We start from the raw sequence: 23,813 nt of genomic DNA, 5'->3' as shown, positions 1-23,813 counted from the left end.
TGGGCTGGTGGGGTGGGTAAAAGCAATTCATTCAGTCTAGCCAGATAGGTTTTTATTTAAAATTTATTGTAATGGGGTCCGCGCAAAAGGGGTGAAGGGGTGGGGAACATGCAGGGGACACAGGAACACGATGACATGGCCATGGCCACGAATTCTGTCATGGGGAAGAGGGATGAAAAGGCCAGGGCTGGAGCTGGGGTGGTAGAGGGAAAGGGGGAGACACTGGCTGCATTCCCCCCCACCCCCAGGAAGCACCTCTAGTCTCTGGATCCCCCCCTTCCCCTGGCCCCGTAAGATTCCATCTCTTATCCTGCCTCTGGCCCTAATGGCTCCTCCTTTTGCTCCCTCAACCTTCTCCTGACAGTTGCTCTAAGTAGGATCACATTTAGGGAGTGACCCCAAACCAGCCCACTTTGTGAAGGTTCATCTCTGCTGCCTTCCCTGCTCCTTTTCAAGTCTCCCCCTTTCCCCTCTCTGGAGCAGAATCCGTAATATTCTCCTCCTCACTCTCCTTCCCCCTTTAAAAAAATAAAGCACCAACTCCCCAGGGAGGGGTAGCAGACAGTGGGGGTAGGGCTAGGAGAGCAGGACCATCATGGGAAAAGGCTCACAGACACCCCAGAAGGGCAGGGCAGGGGGGTTCGAGAGGAGGGGTGAGGGCAGTGGCTGCTCCTGTCCTGCCACCCCTGCCCACTGTCCAGGAGGTTCAACACAACCAAGGGAAGAGTATGTGGGGTGAGGTCTGGGGAGAAGAGAGGAGCAGGAGAAACAAATCTTTAAAACCTAGTGAATTCCCCTAAGAAAACATCTCTCCCTCCTTCCTTCGGGAGGCTCCTTGGTTGATGGGGAAGTAGTGAGGTGTTGGTGGGGAGAGAGGCAGAGACAGCCGGACTTAGGGGCTTGCCTAAGTTCTCCTGTCCCCCGCCAACCTGGAGCTCACCAGGGCTGTGAGGGAAGTGGCTGAGAGCTCACAGGCACCCCCTCAGCCCCAGAGAGGGAGCCCACAGCTGAGGGAGGAGCTACTACTGCTGCCGCTGCTGCCGCCGCCGCTGCTGCTGCCATGGGACAGACCTCACCAGTACCTGCACAGAAGATGACAGGTCACAGTGCAATCAGAATGGCAAGAACCTTGCACCTCGATCCAAACTTTGTTTTCCAGACTACCTCCTCCCTCGGGACACAGCCGTTGCTCACTTCCTGTCTGGTCCCCTAAGGCTATATTAGCCGGCAATCATACCCAGTTCGGAAGGGCCCTCCCTGTCCCCTAAGTCTCTGAGTGACAGATGGGAATCCCTGGCCTTCCTAAGATCCCCTACTGGGCCCTCTGAGTCCCCTTGTCACACACTCCCCCTCCCAACCCCCCAGCCAATGCCCCACGCCTTGCCTGGTGGGTGCAGGGATCCCCCCTCAGCAGGTGGGCTGTGGCTGGGGGGCGTCTCCCAGGACAGGGGGGGCGGCCCCCCCCAGATGGGTCTGCATGTGGCCGGCCAGCTGGGCAGGGGTCTTGCAGTGCACGCTGCACAGTTTGCACAGGATGCGGTCAGCCCGCGGGGCCTGGAGCCCATGGTCCTTCACCGCATGGATGCGCAGGTATGCTGCCGTGGTGAAGCCTATGGGGGAGGGGGGTTGGGTGGGGGGATGGGGGTGAGCCAGGCGGAGACCCCAGAGACGGGGCTGTTCTCCTAGGCGCGGGGGGCACCCTGCTCAGTGGCCCTGTCCTCCTCCCACCCCGTCCTTGGCTGCTTGGGGCCTGTTGGATAAAGCCTTTCTGGAGGTGGAGCTTGCTAGAGTGGAGCTGAGCTGATTCTGTGGCCTTGGTACCCAGAGCCCTAAGGCATCCTCTAAGGCTGTGGGGTGATCTCCTGACAAGGACAAGGATTCCTAGCCACTTGAAGGGTTGACCCTCAGCAGATACGGCTGTGTCCCCTCCCTTCAGTCTCTCTGCCCAGTTCCTTGTGAAGAAATGAATGTTTAAAGCAACAGTTCTCTGCTAGGAGGGCCCTTGCTCAGAGCTCTGCTTGCCAGAGGGGCTCAAGATGAGAAGTGTGGCCGCAGAATTGAAACTTTGCATCCAGCTCCTTAGGAACTGGTTCTTTTGACCACTCCTTCCCCAGAGCAGACACAGTAAGACCCACTCCCAGTCTCCCTTGCAACACCCCAAGGGATGACCGGTCGCTCTTCTCCAGCTCTTCTCCAGCCGTAACCACTTAGAATTTAACTTTAGTGCCACACCCATGCCAGTAGCCTCATTTGTTTTCCAAAGGGTTTAAGATAACACAAGCTCTCGGCTGCAGCACTTTCGACCCTCATCCTTGGAATGGCCTCTGGCTTTAGTCCCACCCCCTAGCCCCGGCCCTCCCAGCATCCCTCAGAAAGTACCTTTGCTGCAGAGCTCACAGACATGGTGAGGGCCCTGGCTGTGCACCTTCATGTGGTCCGAAATATAAGCCGAGCTCAGCATCTTGCCGCACACGTGGCATGGCACTTTCTCCTCATGTCGTACAGTGTGTGCCCGCAGTCGATCCTTCGTTGCAAAAGCTGCCTCACATTTCTGGGGAGGGGGGAGGGGAGTGGGGGGCTGTCAGGAGAGTTAGAGCTTTGGGGAGTGGGGAGAAGGGGGCAGGAGGTTAAAGGCATCAGAGCCTTGGGGATCTCAGATCTGTAGGAAATGGGAACGAGATGACGAGGTCTTGAAGGGATGAGAAAATGAGAGTGAGTGAGTGAGTGAGAGAGAGAGAGAGAGAGAGGGAGGGAGAGGGAGAGGAGAGAGAGAGGGAGAGGAGAGAGAGAGAGAGGGAGAGGAGAGAGGGAGAGGAGAGAGAGAGAGAGAGGGAGAGGAGAGAGAGAGAGAGAGAGAGAGAGAGAGAGAGAGAGAGAGAGAGAGAGAGAGAGAGAGAGAGAGAGAGAGAGAGAGAAAAGGAGGTCTGAGAGGCTGAGAAAGAGAAAAAAGGAGGTCTGAGAGGCTGAACTCGGATAGCTACAATGAGGATCAACAGCATGCAAACCAGGACAGGAGGCGCTGGGCTTCCCACCTCACATTTGAAGGGCCGTTCTGTTGAGTGCACTTGTCTGACGTGACTGTTGAGGTGATCCGGCCTGGGAAGACAAGACGTTGGGGTCGGGGTTAGGGGCCTGGGCTGCGTGTGGCAGCTGATTCCCAGAGGGCTCGGATTAAGTCCCCTAGGATTTCCAGAGGGTGCGGGTGCTGCTGCCTTTTGGCCCACCAGGGCAGCGGAGGCCAGGGCCCAGGCGGGGACCCCTCTCCTCCCCACCCCCCAGCCTAGGCTAGGGCCCAGCCCCTGCTCCAGGGAACCCTGCTCCTCCTCCTCCTCCTCCTCCTCGGTGCCCCAGCCGCGCCCCCGCAGTCCTCTCCCCCTTCCCCGCGGGCCCTGCGCGCGCGCACACACACACACACACACACACACACACACACACACACACACACACACACACACCGAGAGAAGCTCTTGCCACAGTGGGAGCAGTTGTAGGGCTTGTGCACAGCGCCGTCGTGCGAGCGCACGTGGTAGCTCATGCGGTCCTTGCGCTTGAAGCGCTGCTGGCACACCGGGCACTGGTAGGGCTTCTCGTCCGAGTGCGAGAGCTTGTGCCGGTTCAGGTGGTACACGTCGCGGAAGGCCTTGCCGCACATCTCGCACGCGTGGTTCTTGCGGATGCGCTTGCCCGACGCCGTGGTGGTCACCACGCCGCCCGCCGCCACGGCGGCCGCCCCGCCGCCCGCGCCCGGCTCGCCCCCGCCCCCGCCGGCGCCGCTCAGCTGCGGGACGCTCAGCAGGCTCAGCGGCACCATGGTGGGCATCTTCATGGCGCCCGACGGCACGCGGCCGGCCTTGGCGCCCGTGTGGATGGCCTCGTGCCGCCGGAGGTTGTAGCCGTTCTTGAACTCCTTGGCGCACAGCGCGCAGATGTAGGGCCCCTTGCTCTTTGTCTTCTTCTCCAGCGCCGACGCCACCGGGGCCGCGGCGACCGTGGCGGCGGGCGCGGCGACGGCGGTGGCGGCCGCGGCGGCGATGCTGGCGGCGGGGACGGGGGGCGCGGGCTCGGCGGCGGGCGCCGACACGGGCGGGGGCGGCGGCGGCGGCGCCGGGGGGCTGCTTGAGCGCCGCTGTGTCCACAGTGGAGGCGGCGGCCGGGGCCGGGGGCGCGGCGGCGACGGCGGCGGCGGCGGCGGCGGCAGCGGCGGCGGCGGCGGCGGCGGCCGACTCCTGCGCGGCCGCGAGCACCGGGAGCAAGTCCACCTGCAGCGGCTCGGCCGCCGGGGCCTGCGGGGCGGGCGGGGGCGCGGGGGCGGCCTGCGGGCGGACAAGCGGAGAGGAGGCGCGTGTGGGCCGCGGGCAGGGCGAGTCCGAGGGGGCCCGGGCCCGGCTCCCGGCGACCCTCCTGGCCCGGCCCGCCGCGACTCGCCTCGCCTCGCCTCGACCGGACTCACCTGGAACGGGCTCTGGGCGCAGCCCTGGGAGGCGAAGAAGCGGGACTGCAGCTCAGCCCCGACCTGCAGGGGGTTCTGGGCGTGACCCTGAGGTGGCGGGAAGGAGTTCATGAGGCCGCCCACCCCCCGGGAGTCCAGGCCCAGCACGGGGAAGGGGGGGGCGAGCAGCGTGCAGGGGAACACGGGGAACATGGCTCGGCGGCCGGGCCGGCCGGGCGGGGGGCCGGGGCTCAGCGGGGGCCGGGGGCGCGGGCCGCGCGGGGCCCGGGCTCGGGGCGCCGCCCCCGGCCGGCCGGGCTGGGCCGCGCCGAACGCATGGCCCGCGGGCCGGCCCGCCGCCGCGCTCCCCGGCCGGCGGGCGGGCGGGCGGGAGGCGGCGGAGAGGAGGCGCCGGCGGGCCGCGAAGCCGGCGTCGGTGGCGGCGGGCCCGGGGGCCGGCGGGGGCGGGGGCCGGCGGGGCGCGCGGGCGGCGGCGGCGGCGGCGGTTGGCGCCCGGCGGGCGGGCGGGCGGCGGGCGGGCGGGGTGGGGGAGCGAGGGAGCAGCTGGCCCCCGCCGCGCGCGCGCCCAGCCCCAGCCCCAGCCGGCGCCTCGGGGAGGGCGGGGGAGGGCGGGCGGGGGCAGCTGCGCGCGCACCGGGCGCGCGGAGGGGGGGTGGGGCGGCGGGCGGGGGGTGGGGGCGGGGGAGGGGTTGCTACCTGGAAGATGAAGCTGCTCCAGTTGCCGGGATCCATGGCGGAGGGAGGAGGGAGGCGGGAGGCGGCGGCGCTCTCCCTGGGGCGGGCGGAGGAGGCGGCGGCCGCGGCTGGGGGAGGGGGCGCCGAGGAGCCGCGCGCGCGGGCGGGCGGGCGGGCGGGGGGCGGGGGTGGGGCGCGGCGCTCACTGCGCGGGGAGGGAGGGAGGGCGGGCGGGGGGCGCGAGGACACTCGGGAGGCTGCGGCGGGCGCGAGCGTGCGGGCGCGCGCGCGGCCGCGGGAGGGGGCGCCCGCGAGGGACTCGGGCGGGCGGAGGGCCGGGGAGCCAGCCGACGCCGGAGTCGCCCCGAGCGCGAGACCCTTGCGCCGGCCGCTGATTGGCTGCCGAAGGCGCAGGTGGTGGGCGCGCGGGAGTCGGGGCGGCTTCTCCCGGCTCCCCCAGAGATCGCTCCCCCTCCTGCCGCCGCCGGCCGTTATTCCGCGCGCACGCGCACAGAGCCGCCGCTGCCGCCGCCGAGCGGGAGCCGGGGAGCGCGCGCCGGAGCTACGGCTAGGGCGGGGCCAAGCAGGCGCGTGCCCGCCTAACGGTCGGCTGGCTCGCGGCTCCGGCTCCCTCCCGGCCACCGTACTCGCAGCCCCCTCCCCACGCGAGCGGCGTATTTACGACCCGGCCCTGCGCTCTGGGTCCCACAAAGATGGCGCCCGAGGAAGCTAGCGGGCGAGGTGACGGCCCACCCACCCCAAGGGCAGGGGCGCCCCCCGCCCCCTGCCCCCAATGATCAGGCAAAGTCCGGGAGTCGAATACTGTATTTACACGACACGTGGTTTCACAAAGGTTTAAGATTAAGAAAGCAGGAATCAAAGAGCAGAGTCAGGAAGAGCCGCAGCGCTGGCCGGCCGCGAGGCCCAGAATGTTGGCCTGCAACACAGGAGGGAAGAGGCGGTGTTAGAGCAGGGCATGGCGGAGGCCGCTGGCCTGGGCGTGGCGTGGGGTGGGGTGGGGTGAGGTGGGGTGTGCAGAGCCGGAGCTCACCTTCAGGAAAGATTCCATCTGTTTCCCTGATATGCCCTCCACGAGTTTCAGGTCCTCCACCTGCAAGGACAGCAGCCATGGCAAAGGGGCTTCGGGATGCCATGATGCCCGAATCCCCACCCGGGGCTGCCTTCCCAGGTCCATACCTTACTGAAGGGGCCATGGAGCTCCCTCCAGCCAATGATGAGCTGGGCCTTCTTTTGGCCAATGTACTGCAGACTGCGCAGATCCCGGGCAGAGCCTTCATTCAAAAGATCTAAGATCTTTTTGCGTCCAAGGGCCAGCAGCTCTGAGCTGATCTGTAACTCCCAGCAGTCCTCAGCATTTTCCTCAGACTCTGAGGCATCCAGAGTCTCCAGCTATGAGGCAGAGGGAGGTGAGTGACTAATAGTGGAGTTTGCTGTGCAGCTCCAGGGAACAAACTATTTTGGACTTTTTGTTAAGGAAGAGCCCAACAGGGGCCAGAGAGATAGCATGGAGGTAAGGCATTTGCCTTTTATGCAGAAGGATGGTGTTCGAATCCGGCATCCCATATGGTCCCCTGTGCCTGCCAGTGGCGATTTCTGAGCGTAGAGCCAGAAGTAACCCCTGAGCGCTGCTGGGTGTGACCCCCCCCCCCTCAAAAAAAGAAAGAGCCCAACAGCAGCTCAATCCCCTCAGTCACTGTCAAGTGTCCTAAAAAAAATCCTTCCCTCTAGTCACTTTGCACTAATTTTAATTTTACCCTATTTGTGAAAGGATGTTACTGTGAAGATCAAATGACTTAATGAACGTAAAAAGCACTTAATAACTACTGTAAGCACTCAAATCTAGTCCCTTATCTCCAAAGAAACTCCATCCCCAAGGAAGGCAATAGAAGTTATTCAGAAAGATACGTCAGCTTTTACAAATTCTTACAGCATTGTTTCATTTCTTTAGTGCTTAGGTTATGTTCCCAAGTATAATCCATATATGTAGCACTCTCTAAAGAGCTACAGACAATCCAGAAGAAAGGGACAGACAGATGATAGACACCCACTCTGCTTTATAAGTTATCTGCATTCGAAGTATATGCAGCTTCGAAAAGTGGTATATAGCTGTTAAGTGTTCAGACAGATCCTGTTAACTATGAGCAGGACTGTTCCCACTCTACTCTTCAATATATTTTTAGGTCACAACTGACAGTGCTCAGGGCTTATTCCTGGTTCTGCATTCAGAAATGACTCCTAGCTAGTTGGCTTGGGGGACTATATAAGGTTCTGGAGACAGAACACAGGTTAGCCATGTGCAAAGTAAATGTCCTACCGGCTGTACTGCTCTGACCTCCCTATTCCTTCTCTCCGGCTCTGCTACTCACTTTTTTCTTTTTTTTTTTTTTTTTTTTTTTTTTTGTTTTTTTTTTTTTTTTTTTTTTTTTTGGTTTTTGGGGCCACACCCTGTGATGCTCAGGGGTTACTCCTGGCTATGCGCTCAGAAGTTGCTCCTGGCTTCTTGGGGGACCATATGGGACGCCGGGGGATCGAACCGCGGTCCGTCCTAGGCTAGCGCAGGCAAGGCAGGCACCTTACCTCCAGCGCCACCGCCCGGCCCCTACTCACTTTTTTCTTCTTACGGCCTCTCTTCTTCTTCAGGATGTGGATTTCAGCACTTGGGGATGCAGCCTGCTCTTGAACTGAAAACAAGAATTGTGAACTAGTCCTGACAGACTGCCATATTTTTCACCCTCCCTGGTAGCTGATTGGTCCTCCCACTTTTAATTAATTTTGGTTTGGGGGCCATGCCTGATGGTGCTCAAAGGCTTAACTTCTGGCAGGTTAAGGGGACCCTACAGGGTGCCCAGAATCAAACCCGGTCAGCCATGTGCAAGGCAAATAAATATGTCCTAACTGTTGTACAATCACCCCAGCCCCTGGTCTATCCTTTTTCTGATTCTTTGGCAGTACCAATCTAACTGGATTTGACAGCTTTCGTGTTTTTATTACTTTTATTTTGAATGTGAGGCCTGCACTCATAATGCTCAGCTACAAAATATTCTGACACAGGGAAAGCAACAGTATAGCATGTAGGGTGCTTATCTTGCATGGGCTGACTTGGGTTTGATCCCTAGCACCCTATATGGTCCCCCAAACCTGCCAGGAGTAAATAATCCCTGAGCTCAAATTGAGGAGTGATCCTGAATGCTACTGAGTATGGCTCCCATAACCGAAAAACCTAAAGTACCCCAACTCTATGTGATTCTTTTATACCCATCTTTAAAAGTAATTTCAGCTGGTCTTACATAATACCACACTTGTAGTATGCCCACTGTACTAAATGCTCTGGAGCAGTGAGCATCCAATTTTGTCTCAGCTTCTCATTCCCTAGGTACCATCTGGTGAAGATAAGACTGGCTTGAGGGCTGCTTCTGTGAATGCCTCCTCCCTTGAGATCTCCATGGTCTGGGCTTCCTGGTTCCCATACTTACTCAGTTGTAGGGGCATCACCACAGCCTTTTTTAGAGGCTTTGCCACTGTGACTGTGCGACGAGCAAAGGGCTGCAGCACTGTCGGAGAGCAATTCTCGTCAACTACAGTTTCCTGGGCTAACACCTTGGCTTCCAGTTCTTTTTGTTTCACCTTGAGCCTCTGTTAAAAAGATCAGAGGGAAAAAACTGAGAACCAAAATCAGGTAGCTAGAAGGAACTGGAGGAGAGTGAATATGCAGAACCAACAAGAGAAATTCAAAAGAGAAAATTAGAGTCTGACATAATTCAGAGTATTTTTGTTTTGTTTTGTTTTTTTGGGTCACACCCAGTGGCGCTCAGGGGATACTCCTGGCTATCGGCTCAGAAATAGCTCCTGGCAGACATGGGGGAGGGGACCATATGGGACGCCGGGATTCGAACCAACTACCTTAGGTCCTGGATAGGCTGCTTGCAAGGCAAACACCTCTGTGCTACCTCTCCGGCCCCAGAATTTAGAGCAGGGGTCTCAAACTCGCGGCCCTCTGTACAACATTTTGTGGCCCGCGACTGGCCTTTAAATAATCGCAGTATTCGTGATTATTCACTTACCAAATAATCGCAATAAAAATCGCATTAGTAAGAAAAAAAATCGCATTAAACATTTGCATACCCCGAACAGTTCCGATATTTTTCTTACTAATGCGATTTTTTATTGCGAATATTAGGCAAGCGAAATCCCTTATGCGGCCCTGCCTCACCCCGACTTTGCCTCCTGCGGCCCCCAGGTAAATTGAGTCTGAGACCCCTGATTTCGAGCTTTCTAAAGACTGAAACTTCCCAAAGACAGGAAAGATTTCATTGTTTCTTTTTCTTTTTTTTTTTTTTTTTTTTTTTTTGGTTTTTGGGTCACTTCTGGCATGCTTGGGAGACCATCTAGGATGCCAGGATTTGAAACACTGTCCTTCTGCATGCAAGGCAAAGGCCCTACCTCCATGCTATCTCTCCGGCCCCGTCTCTTTTTATCTTTTTCTCCTTCCTTTCTTTTTTCTTGAGATAGGAAAGATTTCTTTGTGAAACAATTAAGGAAAGATGTCTACATAGAAAAACCTGAACTTGTTTTGAGCATGGTTTTACTGTATTTTTGGTTTTGAATTTTTGGGTCACACCTGACAGCACTATAGGTTACTCCTGGCAGGCTTGGAGGACCCTATAGGATGCACGAATCAAATTCAGATTGGCTACGTACAAGGTAAATAAATGCCTTACACACTGTGCTATTGCTCTGGCTCCTTGACCAGGATTTTAAGAAATTAATGTCCGTGCTCGCTTCAGCAGCATATACTAAAATTGGAACCATACAGAGAAGATTAGCATGGTCCCTGCGCAAGGATGACATGCAAATTCATGAAGCGTTCCGTATTTAAAAATAAAAAAAGAAATTAATGTCCAATTTTTATTTTCTTTTTGTGTTTTTTGGGCCATACCCTGTGATGCTCAGGGTTACTCCTGGCTATGTGCTCAGGAATCGCTCCTGGCTCGGGAGACCATGTGGGACGCGGGGGATTGAACCCAGGTCCATCCTAGGTCAGCCATGTGCAAGACAAAAAAACCCTACAGGGCCCGGAGAGATAGCACAGTGGCGTTTGCCTTGCAAGCAGCTGATCCAGGACCAAAGGTGGTTGGTTCAAATCCCGGTGTCCCATATGGTCCCCCGTGCCTGCCAGGAGCTATTTCTGAGCAGACAGCCAGGAGTAACCCCTGAGCAACGCCAGGTGTGGCCCAAAAAACCAAAACCAAACAAACAAACAAAACCCTACAGCTGTGCTATTCCTCCGGCTCCCTTATTTTTCTTTTACCGGTTTATGTTTTTTCCCTTCAAACTCAGTATATCAGACCCCAATGATTTTTCCAAGTACAGCCACATTAAGAACACTCAAATAGAGGCTACAGAACCGAGGGGTTCCAATGTTGGGTAAAAACTATATGCTCATTTAATCTTTGAATGCACTTCCCTTATGGAAAATCCCAGAGTAGCTTCTCAAGACCAGTAGGAATCCCAACCCTCATTTTCCCAATATTTACCTCAATCTCTAAATCTTTCTCCTCCATTTTCTTCATGAGCACCAAGCGTTCTCGCTTGGGGGTATTCAGCAGAGGGGCACCCTGGGTCCCCTGGGCACCCAGCATACGGTCCAAATTTAGGAGGCGTTCCAGCATGGCTGGGTCCATATTTCTTATCTTCTGTAGGGGGCTGAGCAAACAATAGGTTACTCTCCCAGCAAGCAGCAAGATTCTCTTCATTATGCCTTAACTTAGTCTATATGATTCCAGAATCCTAGTCTTAACTTTCTGGGCAACTCCAACTAAGTATGATGTAATGTTTTCAGGAGAATGGAGACCCAACACAACCTGTGCCAGTAACCATATCATTTAAGATGAGAACCATCTTAAATTTGGGATTAAGACAGTAATGCTCTGCCTTGGAGTCATAGTTCATGGAAAAGAAACCAGGATAAAAAGAGGAGAGCAAGAACTATGTACATGTCTATCCACCTGAGGAAAATTCAGAGAAAACAGCCTTAACAGCTTTGAAAGCCAATAAAGACCTCCAATGTCTTATATTTATCCAGCAGGCAGTAGAAAAAGCCCATTCAGGCAGAGTCCTAACAATCTTTTTTGTGTTTGTTTTTGGACCACACCTGGTGACGCTCCGAGGTTATTCCTGGCTATGCACTCAGAAATCGCTCCTGGCTTGGGGAACCATGTAGGATGCCAAGGGACCAAATCGTGGTCCTTCCTAGGTCAGCCACTTGCAAGACAAACACCCTACCACTGCCCAAGTCCTAACCGTCTGATAATGCAGGGACGCACGCACGCGCACACACACACACACACAGGGACACACACACCCACATCCTAACAATCTGATAATGCCTACCATAACGCAGGGGCGAGCGCGCGCGCGCGCACACACGCGCGCGCACACACACACACACACACACACACACACACACACACACACACACACACAAACCTAGAGGCTTTCTTTATACTGAGGGCAGAATCAGGAAAGTCAAGGTAGCATTGAGCAACTTTAGCATAGGAAAGGGTCTCTTTCAGTGAGACAAACATCTCTCCATCTCATCTCTGCACTTCATACCTACCTTCTGGACCTACAAGAACTGATCCAAATTTCTCCTAAATTCAAAAGCAAAAGTACTTTTTCTCAGAATAGCTGCCCTATAGAATATAAAGTTTTGTGGGCTGTTTACAGGGATTGGAAAGTGGAAAAGGAAGGGGTCAAGAGGCCAAGGGGAGACTTCCATCAGGCCCAAAGAATAATGAGGAGACCCAGCATTCTGGGAGTAGAGAAGGAATTTTGGTGAATACAATGGGAAGGAATTGCTCGATGATCTGACAGGTTTAAGCCACTGCTACATTTTTACCCAGCACAGAAACACAGGAAAGGGACTATATCCAACACTGCTCCCTCAAATAAGTTTTTGTATTTTGGGGGGGGGGGGGTGTCACACCTGGCAGCGATCAGGGGTTACTCCTGGCTTTGCACTCAAAAATCGGCCCTGGCAGGTTTGGGCGACCATATGGGATGCCGGGTATCAAACCATCAACTCCTGAGTTGGCCACTTGCAAGGCAAACTCCCTACCACTGTGCTATCTCTCTTACCCTGCTTTTTCAAATGTTTACCTGAGTTTCTGGGAAATAGAAGCTGGAGTTTCTAGGGACTCAGGTCCCTCAATCTTCTCATCCTCAGGGCCTCGAGCTCTCTTTGCTTCTGAAGGGCCTAGCAGTTCTTTCTGAGACAGTTTAACAGGTGCTAAGACTTGGGAAAGACGGAGGAAAGGTCAACATCTGTTCTGATGCTCCAAGGAAAGAACAAATTACCTAGCCCCAGACCCTCTGCCAACCCCAGTCCTCACCGTGAGGCTGCAGACTTTCATTGGTGAAAGGCCGATTGATCACTTCCTTGGACCTGGCAGCAAAGTTGAGAGCAGAGACTGTGTCTTGATAGAAGCGTCTCTCAGGAGCAATGTTGGCAATAAGGATGCTGTGTGCTGAACCACCTAGAGAGTCCTGAGGGGTGCAATTTGGGCAAGGCACTCCTTGAGTGCCTATTCCTGAAACCGTAACAGGCCAAAGTAACACCGGCTTTCCAGCCACACACCCCATTATGTGTGTGTGGCGGCGGGGGGTGGGGTGGGGTTTCCCTATGGCTGACCGTGCTCAAGAACTATATAGAGTGCCAGGGACTGAACCTAAGTCAACTGCATGCAAGTGCCTTATCAGCTATACTATCTTTCTGCCCCCTCCCCCTTTAGCCCATTTGGCCCTGACCTGTAAGAGGCGAGTGAGCTTGCTGTCCCGGTAAGGTACACGAGGGAAGCCCTGGTTCAGTGCATCCACCACCTTGCCCAGCACGAAAAGGGAGTTATTAATGGCCCCACTCTCTTTCAGCCGCAGGCCCTTGTTGCCAGTGCGCCTGTTGTCCTCTGAACCAGCCAAGTCGATCAGGTAGAGTTTTCCTTCCCGCTGGCGGAATGGGGCCAAACGTTCCTTCTGCTCCACCTGAGAATTAAGAGCAAGGGCCCAGGCTTAATGTAGACTCCAGGCACTTCCCAGCTCCTCATCCATGATGGCAAGCCTTACCTTAACCAGGAGCACAGCATGGCTCCGAGAGGACCGCTGGTTAAGCCGGGTGGCACCTACAGTCCGATTCCTATTGGCTGGTAAGAAGTGCTGCTCAAAATCAGTGAAGCTGCTGATCGGCTTCTGTGTGAGGCCTGGAATCAAGATGTTTCCTCGACAATCTTCTCGGATCACCAGGTCTCCCGATGCAGGGTCCAAAAGGTCTAAGACCTGTTCGGGCAGTGAGAAATATGGCCAAGTTCCCAGATCCAAGCTACTTGTTTCCTGGGATCAAACTTCTCTGCTGGATTTCTCAAGTGTTGCACCATCCTGCTACCCCTTTCGAGTTCCTACCTCCTGCTAGAATTGGATCTTATATTTTATTGTTGGGAGACCACCTTGGTGATGCTCCGAGGCCAGGCAATGCTGAGGTTCAATATACACGCATTTGCTTTACACTCAGCCACTTTCCAGGCCTGACCTATGGCTTATTCCGACCCTTTGTCTCCTCCCTCCAGTCAATAGTGGGGCCTTACCTTCTCCTGGTAGATCTCTAAGTAGGACATATTGACAGAGAGGGCCCAAGGCTGGCCCTCAGCGCCTTCCTCCCGTGTGAGCTGTAAAAGGTCCATGAGAGCCCGGGGAATCACACCAGGTTGCTCGGGGCTGCCCAGCATTGTGTGGGTCTTCCCTGAAGCAAGAATGGAGAGAGCATTAAGAACCTTCTCACCTTTACACACACATCCTCACCTTTTCTACTCTCCCTCACCTGCTCCTGTGGGCCCATAGGCAAGCACACTGGAATTCTGCCCTTCTAGCAAGTGCCTTAGGATGGGCTGCACTGATCCTGCATAGATGTCCTGTTGAGAACTCTTCTCCCCGTAGAAAGCATCAAAGCTGCAGACCAGAAGAAAGAAGGAAGTCAATGGAGGCTTCCCATCCCCTGGAGCAGAGATAGGGAATCAGGCCTTGGTACATGATAGGACAAACACAGACCCTTCTCCTCAGGTGCCTGTGACTTATGTACCCATGAATCAAACGGCCACTATGAGAAAAAAGATTCCCTACCCCTGTGGCATAGAGTTAATACCAGGCTGTTCCATCTGGTAAGAATATAGTGGTGTTGGGGCCAGAGAGAAAGCATAGCAGCAGAGTGTTTGCCTTACATGTAGTCGATCCACGATGGACCTGGGTTCGATTCCCAACATCCCATGAGCCTGCCAAGAGCAATTTCTGAGCACAGAGCCAAGAATAACCCTCGAGAACCACTGGGTGTGATCAAAAAAAAAAAAAAAAAAAGAAAGAAAGAAAGAAAAAGAAACCACTCTTGGCAGGTTCAGGGGACCATATGGGATGCAAGGGATTGATTAAACCCAGGTCAGTCACGAGTAAGGCAATCGCCCTACCTGCTCTGCTATCACTTCAGCCCCCTCCCCCCATTAAATCTTAAAAGTAGCTGTCCTTGGAAGTTCTGCCCAAAAATCTGGGTGGTCTTCTCAATACCCCAGTCAACTATGGCCTGGTTTGGCTGGTCAGATTATGTTCTTCCAACCCTCAAACTCTGGCCTGAGCACCCTGATCCCCTTTACCTCTCTACTGAGCTTTGACACAAGACTTTGAACATGTCCAATTCAGTCTCCGATTTTCCTCCACTGTGTTCCTCAGAGGACCCAATACAATGGGCACCTGGAAACTTTTTTTTAATTTACGAGGATTTACTCCTAGTTCTACACTCAGGGATAACTCTTGGTGGGCTCAGGGGACCATATAGGGTGCTATTTTCAAGGCAAGTGCCGTACCTGCTGTACTATCGCTCAAATGATTCCATTGTGACTTAGGTGGGCATTGGTCAGCTGAACTCCTGGAGAAAATCACTTCCAGAGAAACTGCATGATTCCTAAATTAAAAATGAAGTACTTTCCCCTTTCCTTTTATTTAGTTTTGCTTTTTTGGGCCACAGCTGGGGAGTGCTCAGGAGACCATCAAGGTGCTGAAGATTGAACCTTGGTGTGCCATAAGCAGAGCAATCAACTCATGTAAGCACCTGTAAACTCTCTCCTGCCCCCAGATGTTTTGATTGGAAAGATGACAGTGTGGAAACAAAGTTTGTGAAGAACAAGATTGTGGAACAGACAGGTCTGAGAGGGAAAAGTCTAAACCTTACTGGTATTTGAGAGTCTCCTGGTGATTCCTCCAGTTGGCAACCTCTAGAGAACAGCTGTCCAGGCCCCGTACACAGGGTAGCTCACTTGCTCCAGCTGATTCATTCACAAATGGCCGCAGTCGCACAGCCACCCTCACTCGAGCTGGCAGTGGGCGGCGGCCAGCTCCAACCTTGCTTAGCCGACATCGACCAGCTCCTGTAGAAGAGAAACATTAAGGCAGGAGAGAGAATGCAGTGGTAGGGTGTTTGCCTTGCAGGCAACAACCCAGGACAGATGACAGTGGTTCGAATCCCAGCATCCAATATGGTCCCCTGAGCCTGCCAGGAGTAACCCCCAACGCTGCCAGGTAGGACCCAAAAACAAAAACAAAAACAAAAAAAAGAAGAGAAATATTGAAGGATGGAGACAGGCTAGATGAGATCAAGGACCAATTTTATTGTGGGTTAAGAATAATTTTGAAGGGGGAGTTACTTCATGTAGCAAAGTCCTGAAGGCTATATAGAAACTGGTCCAGCATCCTAGGAAAAGAAATAGCACGAACAAAAGCATGGCTCTCATGGGAACTCCTGAAGCAGGTCTGGTATGTACTATTAAGAGTGATCAGGGGCCTGGAGAGATAGCACAGCGGCGTTTGCTTTGCAAGCAGCGGATCCAGCACCTAAGGTGGTTGGTTCGAATCCCGGTGTCCCATATGGTTCCCCGTGCCTGGCAGGAGCTATTTCTGAGCAGACAGCCAGGAGTAACCCCTGAGCACCGCTGGGTGTGACCCAAAAACCAAAAAAAAAAAAAAAAAAGAGTGATCAGAGGTACAACACAAAAATCCCTTCTTCACCTATATTCATTGCAGAGCTATTTACAATAGCCAGACTCTGGAAACAACCAAGATGCCCTTCAACTGATGAGTGGCTAAAGAAACTGTGGTACATATACACAATGGAATACTATGCAGCCGTCAGGAGAGATGAAGTCATGAAATTTTCCTATACATGGATGTGCATGGAATCTATTATGCTGAGTGAAGTAAGTCAGAGGGAGAGAGAAAGACGCAGAATGGTTTCACTCATCTATGGGCTTTAAGAAAAATGAAAGACATTTTTAATAGTATCTCAGAGACAAGAGAGATGAGGGCTGGTAGGTGCAGCTCATGACATGAAGCTCACCACATAGAGTGATGGGTGCAGTTAGAGAAATAACTACACTGAAAACTATCATAATAATGTGAATGAGGGAAGTAGAAAGCCTGTCTCGAGTACAGGTGTGGGTGGGGTGGGGAGGAGGGAGATTTGGGAAATTAGTGGTGGGAATGTTGCACTGGTGAAGGGGGCGTTCTTTACATGACTGTAATCATACAACTATATATTTGTAATCACGGTGTTTAAATAAAGATAATTAAAAAATTAAAAAAAAAGAACCATGGTTACAAAAAAAAAAGTGAGGGGCCAGTGAGGTGACGCTAGAGGTAAGGTATCTGCCTTGCAAGCGCTAACCAAGGAAGGACAGCAGTTCGATCCCCTGGCGTCCCATATGGTCCCCCCCTAAGCCAGGGGCAAGTTCTGAGCACTTAGCCAGGAGTAACCCCTGAGCATCCAACGGGTGTGGCCGAAAAACCAAAAAAAAAAAAAGTGATCAGAGGGGGCCGGAGAGATAGCACAGTGGTAGGGCATTTGTCTTGCAAGCAGCTAATCCAGGATGGACGGTGGTTTGAATCCCAGATCCCATATGGTCTCCAGGCCCTGCCAGGAGCGATTTCTGAGCACAGAACCAGGAATAATCCAAGTGCCGGCAGGTGTGACCCAAACACCAGAAAAAAAGAGTGATCAGAGGACAGGACAGTAGGTTGCATGCAGCCAACTCATATTCAATCTCCAGCACCACATATGGCCCCCCCAAGTATCACCAGAAGTGATCCCTGAGTGCAGAGCCAGGAGAAAGCCCTAAGCACTGCCACATGTGGCCCCAAAACAAAAATCCAGAAACAAGAAAATCGCAAACCTGCAAACCCGGAGGTGTTCGGGACTTTCTCCTGACTCTGAACTCAGGATCACAACTGTCTCACTCTGAGGTTCTGGGGATTGAATCTGGGTCAGCTGCATGAAAGGTCCCAACAGCTTATTTCTGGGGAAACTCTAGCCATGTTGAGGTGTCACCATACTTGGGTTCAGTCCCTTCCTTGCTTGAGAAGTAGTCTAGGACGTAGACTAATATTTTTATAAAAGAAACACGTTGGAAGGCCTTGTTAAAATGTAGATTTGCTTTGGTTCTGGGATACATGAAATATAAATTTCCCGGGGGGGGGGGGAAGTAGGAGAACTGGGTTGCAGTGCTTAAACCCACCTATGATGAGGGTCAGTAGGACCACTATGGTGGTGCTTAGGGTGTCATTTGGGTAGGGGACACTGGACTCAGGTCTAGACCTTGAATTATCACCCCAACCCAGATTCTGAATTGTTTGTTGTTTTTCTTTGTTTTTAGTTTTTCGGCCACACTCGGTGATGCTCAGGGGTTACTCCTGGCTATGCACTCAGAAATTGCTCTTGGCTTAGGGGACCATATGGGATGCCGGGATCAAACCATGGTTCATCCTAGGCTAGCTCGGGAAAGGAAGACCCATAAGCATAGCATGTGTACTGGCCCTGAAGTAAATAATTCTTGTCTGGTTTGGGGCCACACCCAGTTCCGGTTACTCCTGGTTCAGAAACCACTCCTAGCGGGTGCATGTTGGGGACTAAACCAGGGATGACCAGGTCAGTGCCTACCTGTTTACTATTGTTCCAGCTCCAAGATAAATTCTTTTCTAAAAATGTGTTGTTGTGAAGATTAAATAAACTAAAAAAAAAATCTTGAAGATGGTTGTAATTTTTACATGGGAGCATTCCATGTTGCAGGTGATAGCTAACAGCAGAATTCAAACCAAGCTATTCCTCTCCAAAGATCTGCTTTTAATAAGGATGCCATAATCTTCCTATTACAGACAACTGTAAAAAGATCTTTGGCAGCCCTGATTTTCTTTTTTTGCAAGGTGCAGCAACTGATTGTTGGCAAGCCACGGGCCTATTTAAGACTAATATAGAGGCCGGAACAATATTGCATAGTGGTAGGGCCTTTGCCTTGCACGTGGCCAACAAAGGATGAATTCTGGTTCGAATCCCGACATCCCATATGGTCCTCCAAAGCATCCCTGATACCACAGGTTTTATTCTATAGCCATTCCCCATTTTTTTTAAAAGAGGACACCTCAGTAGAGAGAGGTTTGGACCACAGTTGAGAATTTACTTGTGGTCCAAAGCTGGCTGAAAAGAGAAAAAACTTCAAGTGAAGTTCAAACCCAGGGCCTTTGAATTGATTATATGAATCCCAGACATTTTAAAGCATCTTCATCTTTGGATCCCCAAGAACAACAGACTCCAAAACAAACTCTACCAATAGCAGTGAAACTTTGGGAAGGTTACTTAACTCAAACCTTGATTCTCTTTATAGAAATAACAGTATCTCCCCTCAAGAATTCATGGAGTCGGGGCCGGTGAGGTGGCACTAGAGGTAAGGTGTCTGCCTTGCAAGTGCTAGCCAAGGAAAGACCACGGTTTGGTTCGATCCCCCGACATCCCATATGGTCCTGCCAAGCCAGGGGCGATTTCTGAGCTTAGCCAGGTGTAACCCCTGAGCATCAAACAGTATGGCCCAAAAAACAAAACAAAACAAAAAAAAGAATTCAGGGGGGGCCGGGAAGGTGGCGCTAGAGATAAGGTGTCTGCCTTGCAAGCGCTAGCCAAGGATCAGGACCTCGGTTCAATCCCCTGGCGTCCCATATGGTCCCCCCAAGCCAAGGGCGATTTCTGAGCACATAGCCAGGAGTAACCCCTGAGCGTCAAACGGGTGTGGCCCAAAAACCAAAAAAAAAAAAAAAAAAAAAAAAGAATTCAGGGGCCGGGAAGGTGGCGCTAGAGGTAAAGTGTCTGCCTTGCAAGTGCTAGCATAGGGCCCGGAGAGATAGCACAGCGGCATTTGCCTTGCAAGCAGCCGATCCAGGACCAAAGGTGGTTGGTTCGAATCCCGGTGTCCCATATGGTCCCCTGTGCCTGCCAGGAGCTATTTCTGAGCAGACAGCCAGGAGTAACCCTGAGCACCGCCGGGTGTGGCCCAAAAACCAAAAAAAAAAAACAAAAACCAAAAAAAAAAAAAAAAAAAAAAAAGCAAGTGCTAGCATAGGATAGACAGCGGTTCGATCGCCAGTGTCCCATATGGTCCCCCCAAGCCAGGGGTGAATTCTGAGCGAATAGCCAGGAGTAACCCCTGAGCGTCAAACGAGTGTGGCCCAAAAACCAAAAAAAAAAAAAAAAGAATTCATGGAGTCAAAGAAATAATGAATCAATGATACCCGGTAAGCAATTCTCAGTAAATGGCAAGTCATTATTACACTCTTTTCTTTGCTCTGCAGACCCCAGAGTCTTACATATGGCAAGTTGATCTCCATCCCTCACCAGGCTCCTTATTTATTTTGATTTTGAAGGGAGAAAAAACATTTTTTTACAAGTCTTTCACAGTTATATTTAATATATTTATATTTATATTTAATTGACAGTGAAGTAGAGCCATTCCACCACCAGTGTTGTCCTCCTTCTACCCCTGTTCCCAGCACGCATCTCATGCCTCCTCGCTTTGCCTCCTGGACTGCTAAACAGGTCCCCTTTGGGTATACTTGTTGTATGAAGGGGGAAATTCTATTTGTTTACACCTTCAAGTTATTATTTTATGTGACTGTGATTTTCAATGAGTACTTTAGGAATACAATGTTGTATAATCATACCCCTGAGTCACTAGATTACCTTTATGCCCTCCATTACTGTCTATGAAGAGGATGTCAGGAGAGATAGTCCAGGGCGGAAACTTCAGGCTCCTTTATTATGTTGTTTCTCCTGCTACTTAATCCTGAATGCAGCCATCCCCTTCTGCCATTCAAGGTCATCAATGGCAGCCATAGATATATAAGAGAGATTTTTTTGGGGGGGGGGCCACACCCAGTAACGCTCAGGGGTTACTCCTGGCTATGTACTCAGAAGTTGCTCCAGGCTTGGGGGACCATATGGGACACCGGGGGATCGAACCGTAGTCCGTCCAAGGCTAGCGCAGGCAAGGCAGGCACCTTACCTTTTTAGTGCCACCGCCCAGCCCCAAGAGAGATTTTTAATTCCTTTGCCTTAGAGCTGGATCCAACCAGTCCTTGATATACTTTCCTTTTGTTTCTATGCTGCTATTCCAACAATGTTTTTCCTTTCTTCTCTCTAGACCCGAGTTGTTCTAGAAGCCAAGAAACGGAAAAGCAATACTATTCCTGATTTCAAAAATTTGATCACCAGCTTTCCTGGCTTCAACTACCATCTTACAAAAAGGTTCTGGCACCTTAGGTTGCTGTTTTGATACCTAGAGTCTAAGTGTTTTTTAGTTACTTATTTTTGTTTTTGTGCCATACCCGGTGGCACTCAGTGTTTTTTTCCTGGCTCTGAGCTCAGAAGTCGTTCCTGGCAGGCTCGGGGGACTATATGAGATGTCCAGGCTTGAACCCGGGTCCAGAGCATGCATGGGAAATGCCCAACCAATGTGCTATCACTCCTGCACCTTTTCAGTTATTTTAAACTTGAATCTCGACAACTTCCACTTCCACCTGTGCTTCTAACATAAGCAATTGAAACCAATCTCAAAAAAATTTCTTAATTTTACATTCTCTAGCATCCCATACTTGTTCATTAACATGAGGGGCTACACCTGGCAGTGCTAGGGGTCACCAGGGCTCAAACAGTAAAGATATGTGCGTCACATCCTCACATCCACAGACTCGATTCTCCACATCTTTGCCCAGATGGTCAACATCTCAACAGTCTCCTGGCCCTTGTCCCCCTCCCAACTATCATTCTGCTTCTACTTCCTTCCTTGCACTGTCCTCTGCTATTGTGTACATTCTTCAGCTCCTGTATTACCCCAACCCCCTCATTCCCTGGGCTATCTTCCCTGGGCTTTCTTTACCACAAATGACCAGATGTTGGATTACAGTTTGTTTTATCCAAAACAAAGAACTTCCCTTTTAACACCTTTTTCTGGAGTTCCTCCTCCACAAAAGAACACTACAGGAGTTCTGCAGACCTGACTATCTGGCTTCTCCATCCAAGCCCCCATCACTGTACCCCAGAACAGCTCTGCTGTGCTCATGATAGGTGTGATCTCAGAAGTCTCTGCTCTTTCCTACTCCCAACACCTGGCAGAGTATGTGCTCTTTAGGAGTATTTGTGGAACAAATTAAAAGGTGGTGAAAGGAGGGCGGAGAGGTGGCACAAGCGGTAGGGAGTCTGCCTTGCACGCACTAGTCTAGGACGAACCACGGCATCCCATAGTATCCCCCAGGCTAGGAGTGATTTCTGAACGCAACAACCAACCAAACAAAAAGTGGTTAATGAACTAACATAAAACAGTGCTCATGGGCCCGGAGAGATAGCACAGCGGTGTTTGCCTAGCAAGCAGCTGATCCAGGACCTAAGGTGGTTGCTTTGAATCCCTGTGTCCCATATGGTCCCCTGTGGCTGCCAGGAGCTATTTCTGAGCAGACAGCCAGGAGTAACCCCTAAGCACCGCCGGGTATGGCCCAAAAACAAAACCAAACCAAAACAAAAGTGTTCATATTCTGTGTTTATAATAAAGCGGTTCACCATTATTCTTATCCTAAAACTCACAGTCCAGGAGAGATTCTAGAAAATAATGGCTTATATTACAAATTTACCCCCAGAGGCTTTCAGTCTTCTTTGGCCTTTCCAACACCACCCCCAAACTGCCTAGTTTAAGAGACTAGCTAGTGCCCCCACCCCCCACCCCCCAGCACTTCCTGCAGCAAGTAACTCCTCAAGGGAGTTCCAGGGCTCTGAGGAGTGGGTCACTTTGGGAACCAAAGATAGACTAATCTCGTTCCTCACGAGAAAATAAGCCTGAGGAGGGCAAGTCTAAGACAATTTTTTTTTTTCATTTTGTCTTTGGTTTAAGTCTTTCTTCTTTTATTTTATTGGTGAAGAAAATGAACCAAAGAGGACAGAGAGGGCCTCCTTTCACATCATAAATAAGATCAGCTGGGCTGATCTTTTTGTCCCGCCCAGGCCTGGCAAACTTCAATTCAGACCTCAGAGCAGTGTGGTCCCAGCCAGTGTCCCACAGTTTGGTGTCACTGTGCATTTCGTGACAGGTCTGGGTGACCCAGAAACAGGTCCTCGGCTCCTCCAGGGAAGATCGTCTCAACAACAGGTGGACTGGGGGTCTCGGGGCTGCCCTGGGAAGGGAAAAACCCTTTCTGGTCCCTAATGGTTAACGAGCACAGGCTCCAGTCTGATTGCGTGAGCACAGATTCAGACCCTGACATTTACTAGCTTGTGTTCATTATTTAACCTGATTCCTACTGAGGTCGAGGCCTCCTATAGGAGACGGGCAGTGCGAGGGGCCAAGTTCCCCATTGCCCGTGTGGAGGGAGAGGACGCGAGGATTCCTCCTCTAGGACTTTGACAACTGCTCCCAAGCAAAGAAGAAAAAAAGCTCAGCATGCAATTAAGCGTTCGACTTTCTATTAGGCGGCTGGCTTGTCGAAGTGGAGGCGACTCGAGACGTGGCCGGGAGCCTAGGACGATCAGTGGGCGGGATCGGGCCAAGGAAGCGGAGCGAGCCAGACACCGGGGGTCAAGCCCCGACACCTTCCAAGGTCCGCAGAGGTCGGGGCCGTATCGGGGCGCCCCCGGGGCAATCAGCCCGGCCACCGCCCCTAATTTGGCAAGGCTGAACTGAGCTCTCACCAAGGCCCAGAGACGCAGCGAAGGACTCGGAGCAACAAAGCAAAAGCGAGACGGGCCGAGCGGCCGGAGACAAGACGCGACGCCCCTTCTTTCCTCGCCCGGCCCCCGCGCCCGCAGACCATTCCGAGACCCCCCGCAGGCCCCGGGCCAGACTCCGACGCAGACTTCAACGTCCCACCTCGCGTACCTGCCGCCGCCGCCGCCACCATCTCGCGCCGCACAGGCCTAGCGGGGTCCCCCGCGTCCATTCCACTCCCGCCTCGGACCCGCCTCTTCTTTTCGAATTTCCCGGTATCCCGCCCCCTCGCTCAGGGCCGACCAATCACGGCGACTCGCGGCCGGAAATTCCTGCTCGTAGCTCGCTAGATCCCGCCTCCTAAGGCTCCACGCGGGCTTCCAATTGGAGCTTTCGGTGGAGAATGCACGCAACGTACGTACGCACGCACGCACGGACGCACTGGGCCCTTCCAGCCGTTGAGCGTCGGGATAGCGCTCCGGCGCAAACCCAGGCGCACTGGCTTCGGTGGCCTACAGGGGGAGCTGCTGAGCACGGCCTGGCTTTCGACTTTCCGGGACCTTTCGACCATT

General features: G+C 52.8%; 2 protein-coding genes and 1 non-coding gene across 3 annotated transcripts; 1 reads left to right on the top strand and 2 right to left on the bottom strand.

Moving 5' to 3' along the window:
- Positions 1-47: 47 nt before the first annotated feature.
- Positions 48-5,188, bottom strand: MAZ (MYC associated zinc finger protein). Its single transcript, XM_049789173.1, is given in 7 exon segments — positions 48-1,082; positions 2,380-2,551; positions 3,033-3,096; positions 3,456-4,111; positions 4,113-4,313; positions 4,451-4,537; positions 5,147-5,188. Coding segments are annotated over 7 exon segments (1,362 nt in total). The 5' UTR covers positions 5,183-5,188; the 3' UTR covers positions 48-936.
- Positions 5,189-6,014: 826 nt separating this feature from the next.
- KIF22 (kinesin family member 22) lies at positions 6,015-23,434 on the bottom strand. The gene is made up of 15 exons (XM_049788133.1): positions 23,413-23,434; positions 22,997-23,194; positions 15,408-15,603; positions 14,013-14,140; positions 13,780-13,934; positions 13,265-13,474; positions 12,953-13,183; positions 12,538-12,691; positions 12,305-12,440; positions 10,681-10,849; positions 8,620-8,779; positions 7,754-7,827; positions 6,323-6,535; positions 6,177-6,236; positions 6,015-6,062 (listed from the first exon to the last, which is right to left on the bottom strand). Exons 1-15 carry the CDS (start codon positions 23,432-23,434, stop codon positions 6,015-6,017), a joined length of 2,154 nt encoding a protein of 717 aa, XP_049644090.1.
- LOC126031678 (U6 spliceosomal RNA) lies at positions 9,920-10,022 on the top strand. The gene has a single exon (XR_007503511.1). It is a non-coding gene; the product is annotated as a U6 spliceosomal RNA (small nuclear RNA).
- Positions 23,435-23,813: the final 379 nt, after the last annotated feature.

Source organism: Suncus etruscus, chromosome 15, assembly GCF_024139225.1.
Source record: "Suncus etruscus isolate mSunEtr1 chromosome 15, mSunEtr1.pri.cur, whole genome shotgun sequence".
NCBI lineage: Eukaryota > Metazoa > Chordata > Mammalia > Eulipotyphla > Soricidae > Suncus > Suncus etruscus.
This window is presented reverse-complemented; position numbering and strand designations above follow the sequence as displayed.